General features: G+C 58.7%; 1 protein-coding gene across 1 annotated transcript; it reads right to left on the bottom strand.

The window, feature by feature from the left end:
- Positions 1-10,122: 10,122 nt before the first annotated feature.
- On the bottom strand, positions 10,123-10,425 carry LOC136451316 (uncharacterized). Its single transcript, XM_066452032.1, has one exon. It carries the CDS (start codon positions 10,423-10,425, stop codon positions 10,123-10,125), a length of 303 nt encoding a protein of 100 aa, XP_066308129.1.
- Between the last annotated feature and the right edge of the window lie 1,979 nt (positions 10,426-12,404).

Raw genomic sequence — 12,404 nt, 5'->3', positions numbered from 1 at the left:
GTTCTATTGGTTCTTGCTTTTTAGGGTCCAAGCAGTTTTTCGGTCTTTGCTTGGGGTACCCCTTTTTCTGGTATCCGACAGTAGCCCCCGAGCCTCGGGCGGGAGTGTGAGGCACTCTCCCTGAGGTTTTTTCGAGACTTTGTTTCTCAGTGGCTTTTGTCGGGTTTGTTTTGTACTCATGATTCCGGTGGGTGCGCGCGAGCGCACCCGCCGGGTGTAGCCCCCGAGGCCCTGGAGGAGTGAGTTCATTCCTTCAGGGGCTTTTTTCTTCGTCGAGCAAGGTGTTCTGTTGTGTTTGTCAGACCCATGAGGGTGAGTTTAGGTTGTTAGTTTTTCGTTCAGGGTGCAGGAGGAGTCCCTGAGCCTGCCGAGCCCTCGCGTGCGAGCCTAGGTCGCTGGGTCTCGACAAGGTTGCAGGAAGAGCCCCCGAACCTCCGCACGGAGCGAGAGGGCGGTCAGGAGTTCCCCTGGCTTTTTGTACGACCCTCGTGCATCCTTTTCATTCAGAAGGAGGGGTTGTTTGCTGAGCCCTCGCGTGCGAGCCTAGGTCACCGGGTCTCGGCAAGGTTGCAGGAAGAGCCCCCGAGCCTCCGCACGGAGCGAGAGGGCGATCAGGAGTTCCCCTGGCTTTTTGTACGACCCTCGCGCTTCCTTTTCGCTCGGAAGGAGGGGTAGAATATGTCAGGCTACCCTCGGTGGACGCGAGCGGTGACACTTCTGGTGAGCTGTTATCGGGTAAGTCCGAGTGAAGGCCCGTGCCCCATTTGATAGGGGTTGGCTTGTGGTCTAGAGACGCACTCCAAAAAAAGTACCAGAGGGCTTCTCTAGCGGGTGCCAGGGCCGTTCGATTGGCCCTAGGGGCTCGGTGCCTCCCAGCGATGGGATCCCCTTTAGAGAACTCCTGCTGGTCTCGGACACGATTTTGGGCACCCCAAGCAATTGTCTGCTCAGGCCTCGGCTATGTACGGGCTTGCCCATAGTGGTCCTTGACTCTGTTGTCCTGGGGTGGCTGTCGAAACCCTTAGTGGCCCAGCCTTCGAACCCCTGGACCGTAACGGGCTCGGTGCCTTTTTCGTCGCGTTTTTTCGACCCTCGGGGTGTGAGCTTGGGTAACTCATTTTTGTTTTTGGGTGCAGGAAGAGCCCCCAAGCCTCCGCACGGAGTGAGAGGGCGATCAGGAGTTCCCCTGGCTTTTTGTGCGACCCTCGTGCATCCTTTTCGTTCGGACGGAGGGGTTGTTTGCCGAGCCCTCGCGTGCGAGCCTAGGTCGCTGGGTCTCGGCAAGGTTGCAGGAAGAGCCCTCGAGCCTCTGCACGAAGCGAGAGGGCGATCAGGAGTTCCCCTGGATTTTTGTGCGACCCTCGCGCGTCCTTTTTGTTCGGACGGAGGGGTTGTTTACCGAGCCCTTACGTGCGAGCCTAGGTCGCTGGGTCTTGGCAAGGTTGCATGAAGAGCCCCCGAGCCTCCGCACAAAGCGAGAGGGCGATCAGGAGTTCCCCTGGCTTTTTGTACGACCCTCGCGCATCCTTTTCGTTCAGAAGGAGGGGTTGTTTGCCGAGCCCTCGCGTGTCAGCCTAGGTCGCTGGGTCTCGACAAGGTTGTAGGAAGAGCCCCCGAGCCTCCACACGAAGCGAGAGGGCGATCAGGGGTTCCCCTGGCTTTTTGTACGACCCTCGCGCATCCTTTTCGTTCGGAAGGAGGGGTTGTTTGCCGAGCCCTCACATGTCAGCCTAGGTCGCTGGGTCTTGGCAAAGTTGCAGGAAGAGTCCCCGAGCCTCCGCACGGAGCGAGAGGGCGGTCAGGAGTTCCCCTGGCTTTTTGTGCGACCCTCGCGCATCCTTTTCGCTCAGAAGGAGGGGTGGAATATGCCAGGCTACCCTCGGTGGGTGCGAGCGGTGACACTTCTGGTGAGCTGTTATCGGGTAAGTCCGAGTGCAGGCCCGTGCCCCATTTGATAGGGGTCGGCTAGTGATCTAGAGACGCACTCCAAAAAGGTACCAGAGGGCTTCTCTAATGGGTGCCAGTGCCGTTCGATTGGCCCTAGGGGCTCGGTGCCTCCCTATGATGGGATCCCCTTTAGAGAACTCCTGTTGGTCTCGGACACGACATAGGGCATCCCAAGCAATCGCTTGCCTGGGCCTTAGCCATGTACGGGCTCGCCCATAGTTGTCCTTGACTCTGTTGTCCTGAGGCGGCTGTCGCGACCCTCGGGGGCCCAGCCTTCGAACCTCTGGACCGTAATGGGCTCGGTGCCCAGTTCCTTAGTCTGGAAGGAATCGCGTGGGGGATATTCCCTTTCCATCGGCTGACAACGGCAGGCGCGCCTTTCACGGTGGTTCCTCGGGGGGCGAAAAAGGCGCCTGCCGTTGCTGCGGATAGACTCTGTCGCGCTGTCTGCGGACGGGACATTACTACGCGCAGTTAGTAAAAAACGGACGCGTGGGCGGTTTTACCGGATCTGCATTAATCGCACTAGATCTAGAAAATCATCACCCCGATTTCGTCGCTCACCCATTTCCGATTTCGTCGTTCGCCATTCGCCCGCTCCCCTATAAATACACGACGAGCCGTGGCTCTGCCTCTCCTTACCTTTTTCACTCGCAATCGCCCTCTCTGCCTTCGAGCGTTTGCTAAGAGCAGAGGAGAGCGCCAGGAAGAAGTGGGGAGAGGGGAAAAGGGAGAAAGAGGGAGCGAGTAGTCGAGGGTTCGTCTTACCATTGCAGTTGTGTTCTCCACTGCACCGATGGCGGGCATCAGAATCCTCCAGGCGGATCCTTGGGGTCGCTCTGACGCGTCGATGGAGATGCTGCAGGCGCTTGTCGACGCTGGTCTTCTCCGCCCGATCACCGACCCCGATAGGCCAGAGTGGATCGCTCCGAGGAGCGAGTCAGAGCCGAGGCCATGTGATGGCTACGTGGTGAGCTTCGTCGTTTTCCACGAGCGAGGCCTTGGTCTGCCGGCGGACCAGTTCATGCGGGCGCTCCCGCACTACTACGGTGTGGAGCTTCACAACTTTAGCCCCAATTCCATCGCGCAGGCGGGCATCTTCGTCGCCGTCTGCGAGGGGTATCTAGGGATCGCTCCCCACTGGGAGCTGTGGCTCCACTTGTTTCGGGCGGTTTTCACCACCAAGCCGGCGGGCGTGAAGGGCGCTCGAAAGGCGTTGAGGGCCGGCGGCTGCACTCTCCAAGTGCGCCAAGACCGACAGTCCCTCTATATCCTGGCTCAGCTCTCGTCGTCCAACCGTGGCTGGCATAACAGATGGTTCTACCTCTGCAATGATGATGGCGGGTTTCCCCCCTATACTGGGCGGATTGTGGAGAGTCAGCCGAAGAAATGGGGTTACGGCGTTGTCAAGGTCGATCAGCCCAGGCTAGAACCGCTCCTAAGGGCCCTGGGGAAGCTGCGTGACTGCGGCCTTACGGCGGCCGTGGTCGTGGCGGCTTTTCATCGCCGGAGGGTGCTGCCACTGATGGCTCGGCGGCGGCGCCTGTTTGAGATGACCTCGAGTGATCCGATCGAAGGTATCAAGATGTCCGCCTTTGCCATTTCAAACGACGAGACCCTACGTCGGGTGAGAGAGGCGGTGGATGGGAAGGTGAAGCTTGATGATTTGATGCCTTTCCCGATGCGCCCGTCGCGGGGGTACATCCCACTGGTAAGTTGGGTGTTGCCGAGGCCTTCACGGCCTTCTTGCTCCTTGTCTTTTTTGTCTGTCGCCTTATTTCATCGTTCCTGCAGGGGATGAGAGACGTGCGAGCCTCCCCGTCGCCTGTTCCTGAGGACGCGATTTGTCGGGCGGCGAACCGGATGCGTGCCAAGGTGCAAAAGAAGCGAAAGGATGTCGAGGAGGCCAAGCACATGAGGAAGATCCTTGAGCGCGAAAAGCTGGACGAACGTCACCGGCATCAGAAGCTTGAGGGTCTCCCGGTGGAGTCGTCGCAGATGCCGTCGTCGTCGGAATCCTCGGGCGATGACGACGAGAGCGAGGCGGGGAAGGGTACCCTGGACCACCTCCCTGACGTTAAGGAGGTGGCACCCGGGGTGTCTCTGGGAGACGTCCGTCTTGTTGTCGAGGATGATACGCCCGAGGCACGGGTGTTGGGGAAGCGGGCTGTCAGCCCGGTGAGCTCGGCAGCAGAGGTAGGGCGAGCGATGGTGGGGGCGCCTCAACCGTCTCTGCAGACGGTTGAGGGGGTGCCAGGGTCCGGCGGTGACCAGCCGGTACTGGTGGATATAGAGGCCGTGCCACCGCCGCCACCACCGCCGTCGAAGAGGAGGGACGTCGTACATAAGCGGTTGTGTCCCTGTTCGTGGTAAGTGTATATTTTTTTGGCGGAGTTTGTAGTATTCCCTGCTTGCCCCTTGGTTGTACGCTGACCTTGGGAGTGTCTTTGCGTCTAGCCTGAAGCGTCGGGTGGAGGAACCTACCTTGGTGCCCCATAAGGCGCTCAAGGTGGACATCAGCTCCACCGCCCACCGGGCAGAGGAGGCACAGGCTGGCGTGCAGGGTGGCGCGGCGTCGGGTGAGGCCGTCCTAGAGGAACCGGTTGCCTAAGAAAAGGGCGCTGAGGCGGCCACAGAACGAGTGGGGGAGGAGGAGCCCACGCCCCGCGGTGTTGTGGGTCTTGGGGTGAATGAGGCCGAGGCATCCACCCCTGCCGAGGCCATCGAGGGTGAGGCTGGAGCTCCCAAGACTTCCGAAGCCATGGCGGTGGACGCGGGGGTCATCGAGGTAGAGCTGGCAGAGGCCAGAGCCCCCGGTTCCATCGAGGCCGAGGCAGGGGAGACAGAGATGGGGCAAGTTTTGGCACCTCCCCTGGTTCAGGCGATCTCGTCTAATGATTCCTCCCATGGAAAGGAGGCGGCGGACGTCGAGGCGGTCAGTACCGCGGAGCAGCCAATCCCGGCTCCCGTCGAGGGGAGTTCGGTCCTCGTCCGGGTCCGACCTGAGCCCCGCGGGTGGAACTTCCCGTGTGTTTTCTGGTGGGACCGGGCCGACCCTGAGGGGGAGCCCGTGTTCGCCCTTGAAGATGTTGCGGAGGGGGGCGATGGGACACCCTCGAGCAGTACCGCCAACTGGCAGTGGAGTCGCTGCAGACAGTGATGTCTATTATGGAAGGGGACTTGCCTAGTGTTACCCAGGTAAGTACTTTCCTCTCTCATGCCGCGTTGTTTTCTCTCCAAGCCCCGTCGCAGCATTTGACGTGCGTTTTTCCCTTTTTAGGAGCTCGAGGCCCGGTCCCTTGGGAAATTGGTGTTCCTACGAAAGGAGAGGGACATCTAGGACCAGCTCCGGTGGTAGAAGGGCCTGCTTGCCGATGCCCAGGGGCTCTTGTCGGCGCGGAGTGCGGAAGTGGGGGACCTCCGCCTTCACTGTGCTGACCTTCAGGCCGAGGTGGCCACAGCTAAGGAGCAGTCTGCCCCTTTGGTGGCGAAGATCAAGGAGCTGGAGGAGGAGCGGGACTCCTTCAGGTCCGGGCCCAAGAAGCGATGGCCTCTGCCAAGGCCACCGCCGGGCAGCTGGGTGCGGAGCAAAGTGAACACCAGCTGACGAAAGTCGCTTTGGCAGAGGCTACCAAGGTGGCCGAGGCCTCTCGAGTCGAGGCTTTAGACTGGAAGAAAAAAGCCGAGGGTAAGTTCTACCGAGCCGCGCCCCTTGTTCCATTTGCTCTGGTTTGCGTTTGACTCCTGACTCTTTGTTGTGTCATAGATTTGGAGAAAGAGTTCTCCCAGGCGGCCGAGGCCTCCGTCGCAATGCAAGCGGTGCTGGACGTTGAGGTCCGGGAGCATGAGGCGCTGCGCAGCGCCGCCCGTACCGCCTGCGAGGCTCTGGAGGTTGAGAGGGTCGAATCAGCCGACTCCCTTGGGAGCCGCCTGACTACGTTGAGCGGCCGCGTCGATGAGCGACTCTGGGGGGTGTTGCACACGGGTGTCAAGCGCGCCCTAGCCGTTGTCTCTTCGCACTACGCCGTTAACCTCAAGGCTGTCAGCGATGGCTACGTCTTGCCGGAAGATGACGAGGAGGCCAATGCAGAGGTCGCGAAGCTGATGGAGGCGGCCGAGGCACCTGGCACGACGCTGGCCTGTCTGTTTGAAGAAGAGGTGGTCCCTCCCGCACCAGGCACCGACCCTTAAGCTTTGACCTGGGCCAAAAGTGGCCATGTAACCGGATTGGGTTAATTGTCATATCGTGACGTTTTGTGGTCGTCGAGGCCTTTAAAGTATTTGCGCGTGTGTGTTTTTAACCGTTTTCTGTTCTATTTCTGAGCCTGTACCCTCTGTCTCGTTCTTGGACACACGCAAAGAACTTCTTCAGAGCGTAAGCTGTCCCTTGGCGAAGGGTGACGAGGGAGTTGCCGTAGCCCAGAGGCATAGGCCGTTCTCACGGCTCGACCGGCCCTTTGGCCTCGAGACAAGCTTTTGGTCCTTAGGTTTTTTGCGATGGTCCTGTCGAAGCACGAGAGAGTTTGGCGTAGAAATTTTTGAAAGATGGTAAGAAACGGTGCCTGGGACTTTAGGGGGGGTTTCCCCCTTATAGCCCCCAAGGGAGGCTCGGCTTTGTAGAGGTAGAGCCGAGTCTCCCTTATAGCGTTATTGTGACGTCGAGCCCCTATCGATAGATAGCTTTTTTGCAAAGAACTTCCTCGGAGCCTAAGCTATCCCTTGGGTGAAAAGGTGGTGAGGGAGCTGCCGTAGCCCAGGGGTGTAGGCTGTTCTCACGGCTCGGCCAGCCTTTTGCCTTTGGGACGATCTTTCGGTCCTTAGGTTCCATACAATCGACTTGTCTATAAGGGGGTTCCTCGAAAGACTATAACAACTAAAGAACGCTTCTTTATTGTATTTCGAGAAACAATGTAAACAACGTTTGGAAATTTAAGGGTAGAAACGACATAGCTGTTCTATGTTCCAAGCGTTGGTGAAGATTTCACCCTTCTCGTTGGCTAGCTTGTAGGTTCCGGGCTTCAGTACTTGGGCGACGATGTACGGTCCTTCCCATGGCGGGGTCAGCTTGTGGTGGCCCTTACTACTCTGCCTTAGCCTCAGCACCAGGTCGCCCACCTTTAGGTCTCGGCTCCGAATGCGCCGGGCTTGGTAGCATCGTAGGGCTTGCTGGTATTTGGCCGAGTGTAGTAGTGTGACGTCTCGGGCTTCCTCCAGTTGGTCGAGGGCGTCCTCGCGGGTAGTGCGGCTGCTTTGCTCGCTGTAGGCCTGTAGCCTCGGGGAACCGTACTCCAAGTCAGTGGGGAGGATGGCCTCGGCACCATAGACCAGGAAGAACGGTGTGAACCCCGTGGCTCGGCTTGGTGTATTCCTCAGGCTCCAGATGACCGACGGGAGTTCGGCAAGCCATTTCTTGCCGAATTTCTTCAACCGGTTGTATATTCTAGGTTTGAGACCTTGTAGGATCATGCCGTTTGCACGTTCTACTTGGCCGTTTGTCCTGGGATATCCTACGGCCGACCAGGCCACATGGATGTGGTGGTCGTCGCAGAATATCAGGAATTTATGGCCGGTGAATTGCGTCCCATTGTCGGTGATGATGGTATTCGGGATTCCGAACCTGTGGATGATATCCGTAAAGAACAGCACTGCTTGCTCGGATTTGATTTGGGTGATTGGACGAGCCTCGATCCACTTGGAGAATTTGTTGATGGCTACTAGCAGATGGGTATAGCCCCTGGGAGCCTTCTGCAGAGGCCCAACCATGTCCAGCCCCCACACGGCGAATGGCCATGTGATGGGGATGGTTTGGAGGGCTTGGGCCGGGAGGTGCATCTGTCGAGCGTAGTAGTGGCATCCCTCGCAGGAGCGTACTAGCTTCGTGGCATCGACCACCGCTGTTGGCCAGTAGAAACCTTGGTGGAAGGTGTTTCCCACGAGCACCCGAGGCACCGCGTGGTGCCCGTAGGCTCCCGCATGCAAGTCCCAAAGTAGGGATTGGCTAGCCTCAGTGGTGATGCATCGTTGGAGAATACCAGATGGGCTATGCCTATACAACTCGCCGTTGTAGAGGACGTAGGACTTGGCTCATCGCGCAAGCCGTCGGGCCTCGGTCCTGTTAGCAGGAAGCTCTCCTCGAATAAGGCGATCAAGGAACGAGACTCGCCAGTCCATGCCTTGGTCACCCTTGGGAGGTTCCGCATCGATTGCCATAGCCTCGGGCTCAGCAGCAGAGGTCTCGGCGACAGAGGGGGCCTCGGGCCCTGCGGTGGGCTCAACCAGGGGGCTAGCCTCTGCCGTTGATACGTAGTTGATGGAAGGCTTGTGGAGGTCTCTGGCGAAGACGTTCGGGGGGACCGGGGTCCGTGCCGACGCCATCTTTGCTAGCTCATCCGTGGCCTCGTTGAACTTTCATGCGACGTGGTTCAGTTCGAGGCCATCAAACTTGTCATCTAGGCTGCGTACCATCATGCAGTATGCCTCCATCTTGAGGTCGTGGCAGTTTGACTCCTTCATCACTTGGTTGATGACAAGCTGCGAATCTCCTCGAACGTCGAGACGCCGTGCCCCAAGTTCAATGGCGATCTGCAGGCCGTTGACAAGGGCCTCGTATTCGGCCACGTTGTTGGAAGCGGTGAAGTAGAGTCAGATTACGTAGCGCATATGTACTCCGAGGGGTGAGATGAAGAGCAGACCCACGCCTGCCCCGGTCTTCATCAGAGACCCATCGAAGTACATGGTCTAGTATTCTGCCTGGGCTTGAGTAGGTGGTAGTTGGGTATCGGTCCATTCTGCCACAAAGTCGGCCAAGGCCTGAGACTTAATGGCTTTTCGGGGTGCGAAAGATAGGGCTTCCCCCATGAGTTCCACGGCCCACTTGGCAACCCTACCCGAGGCCTCCTGGTTATGGACTATCTCTCCCAAGGGGAAAGATGTCACCATGGTAACCGGGTGGGACTCGAAGTAGTGACGCAGCTTACGTCGAGCCAAGATTATGGCGTAGATTAGCTTCTGGATGTGGGGGTAGCATGTCTTGGTCTCGGAGAGCACCTCGCTAATGAAGTAAATAGGTCGTTGGATGGGTAGAGCGTGCCCTTCTTCCTGCCTCTCGACCACTACGGCCGCGCTGACCACTTGGGTCGTTGCGGCGGTGTAGAGTAAGAGGGCTTCACCTTCAGTTGGTGGCACTAGGATGAGAGGATTGGTGAGCAGTGCCTTGAGTTTGGTGAGGGATTCTTCGGCCTCGGGGGTCTAGGAAAAGCGTTCGGATTTTCTCAAGAGGCGGTACAGAGGCAGACCTTTTTCGCCAAGGCGTGAGATGAAGAGACTCAGGGCCACAAGGCATCCCATAACCCTCTGCACTCCCTTGATTTCCCGGATCGATCCCATGTTGGTCACAGCCGAGACCTTCTCTGGGTTAGCCTCGATGCCGCTCTCCGAGACTATGAACCCCAAGAGCATGCCTCGGGGGACCCCGAAGACGCACTTCTCAGGGTTGAGCTTGATGCCATTTTCCCTAAGGCATTCGAAGGCTATCTCTAGGTCCTTGACAAGGTCACTGGCCTGCCTGGACTTGACTACGATGTTGTCTATGTAGGCCTCGACGGTTCGCCCGATGTGCTCGCCAAAGGCCTGGGTCATGCACCGCTGGTATGTGGCCCCTGCGTTTCTGAGGCCAAATGGCATAGTCGTATAGCAGTATAGGCCAAATGGGGTGATGAAAGAAGTCGCAAGCTGGTCGGACTCTTTCATCTTGATCTGATGGTAACCGGAATACGCATCAAGGAAAGATAGGGTCTCGCATCCCGCAGTGGAGTCGACGATTTGGTCGATTCGAGGCAATGGAAACGGAACTTTTGGACATGCCTTGTTTAGACCGGTGTAGTCAACACACATCCTCCACTTTCCATTTTTCTTTTTAACTAATACAGGATTAGCTAACCACTCTGGGTGGGACACTTCCTTGATGAATCTAGCCACCAAAAGCTTCTGCACCTCCTCGCCGATGGCCCTACGCTTTTCCTCATCGAATCAGCGCAGGCGCTGTTTCACCGGTCTGGAGCTGGCCCGAATGTTCAAGGCGTGCTCGGTGACCTCCCTCGGTATGACCGGCATGTCCGAGGGGCTCCACGCGAAAATATCGACGTTCGCGCGGAGAAAGTCGACGAGCACGGCCTCCTATTTGTTGTCGAGGGTGGCGCTGATCCTTAGTGCTCGGTCGCTGGAGCAGGTGGGGTCGACCGAGACGAGCTTGATGGCCTCTGCTGGCTCGAAGGTCCCGGCTCGGCGCTTGGAGTGGGGTGCTTCACTACCGAGCTGGTCGAGGTTGACGATGAGGGTCTCGGCCTCAATGACAGCCTCGGCATACTCGACGAATTCGACGTCGCAGTCGTATGCATGCTTGTACGTGGACCCAACAGTGATGACGCCGTTTGGGCCTAGCATCTTGAGCTTGAGGTAGGTGTAGTTGGGGATCGCCATGAACTTGGTGTAGGACGGGCGCCCTAGAATGGCATGGTATGTTCCCTTGAACCCAACCACCTCGAAGGTAAGAACCTCCTTGCGGTAGTTGGAGGGGGTACCGAAGCAGACGGTCAAGTCGATGCGTCCGAGGGGTCATGTGCGCTTCCCTGGCACGATGCCGTGGAAGGGCACGGCGTCGCCTCGGAGCCATGACCGGTCGTGCTCCAGGAGCTCTAAGGTGTTGGCATAGAGGATGTTGAGGCCGCTGCCTCCGTCCATCAGCACCTTGGTAAGCCGGGTGTTGCCGATGATTGGGTCGACGACAAGTGGGTACTGCCCGGGGTTTGGGACATAATCGGGATGGTCCTTTCGGTCGAAGGTGATTGCCTCTCGAGACTAGTGGAGGTACTGGGGGGTGGCTACCTCAACTGAGAAGACCTCTCGACGTTCCTTCTTCTGCTGATGCGCCGCGAGGCACGCTGAAGGTCCGCTAAAGATCATGAAGGCATTTTGAACCTCGGGGAACCCATCGTCCTTGTCGTCTTCCCTGTCACCTGCGCCCCTTTTCTTGGCGTCGTCGTTGGGGAGTCCGAGCTTGGCGTAGTAACGCTGGAGCATGGTGCACTCCTAGAGGGTGTGCTTCACCAGGCCCTGATGGTAAGGGCAGGGCTTCTTGAGCATGTCGTCAAAGAGCCCTGGGCCTCGGGGGTTCTTGCGGTCCGCGGCCGTGACGAGACCAGCCCCGAGGGCCTCCCGCTTCCCCTGATGACCTTTTTTCTTCTTCTGGGCGGGGCAAGATGTCGAGGCCTCGGGGGTCTCGTCGCTCCGCTTCCCTTTGGCATTGTTGTTGGGGAAGATGGCCCCCACGGCCTCTTCGCCTGAGGCGAAACTGGTGGCGATGTCGAGGAGTGCCGATGCCGTGGTTGGCACGCTCTGGCCCAACTCCCGGACCAGGTCTCGGTAGGTGGTGCCGGAGAGGAACGCCTAGACAATCTCTGAGTCGCCGGCGCTAGGCAGCTCGGTGCATTGTTTGGAGAATCGCCGGATAAAGTCTTGGAGAGACTCATCTGGCTTCTGGCGACAACTCTTGAGGTCCCAGGAATTCCCTGGGCATGCGTACGTGCCCTGGAAATTCCCGACGAAGACCTTTACCAAGTCTCGCCAGTCGTGGATCTGCATGGGGGGAAGGTATTCGAGCCAGGCTCGCGCTGAGTCTGACAGGAACAAGGGAAGGTTACGGATGATGAGAAGGTCATCGTCCGCGCCGCCTAGCTGACATGCTAGGCGATAGTCGGCCAGCCACAGTTCGGGGTTGGTCTCGCCGCTGTACTTCGAGAGGTTGGCCGGTTGTCGAAACCGGGCCGGGAAGTGGGCGCTGCGGATGGCCTTGCTGAAGACCCGAGGGCTAGGTGGCCCGGGAGAAGGACTGCGGTCCTCCCCACTGTCGTAGCGGCCGCCTCGGTGCACCTAGTAACCTCGGGTGGCCCCATCGTGGTTGTGGCGCCGTCGCCTTTTGACCACGTTGTGGTCATCTTGCGCCTCGCATCGGTCATCGAGGCGGTCGTGAACCGAGGGAGCCTTGAGACGGTCGTGCACCGAGGGCTATTTTGGGGTGTCCCCGCGCTGTTGAGATGCGGAGCTTTCAACTTGCTGTACCGCGGCGGTCTCAAGCTCCTAGAGCTTGCCGCGGACCCATCGTCCCTCCGTGGTAGAGGGCTCGGGCATCGCTCTGACTAGCATTGCCGCTGCCGCGACGTTCTGGCTAGCGCGATTGAAGACTGGGGGCTGCTCACTCCCCTCGTCGTTAATGATGCGGCGGTGGACGTCTTGAGCCCTCCGTCGGGCCACTCTGCCATCACCACAACCCTGCTGCTCTTGCTCGAGGGTGGCTCGGAGCTGCTGTAGGAGGAGTCGGTCTTGCTTGACCTTGGCCTGAAGCTCACGGAGCTGCTCCAGGTCTAGGCATCGAAGTTCATCGGGGGTGGGGACACCCGCTA

Source organism: Miscanthus floridulus, chromosome 1 (genome assembly GCF_019320115.1).
Source record: "Miscanthus floridulus cultivar M001 chromosome 1, ASM1932011v1, whole genome shotgun sequence".
Classification (NCBI taxonomy): Eukaryota; Viridiplantae; Streptophyta; class Magnoliopsida; order Poales; family Poaceae; genus Miscanthus; species Miscanthus floridulus.
This window is presented reverse-complemented; position numbering and strand designations above follow the sequence as displayed.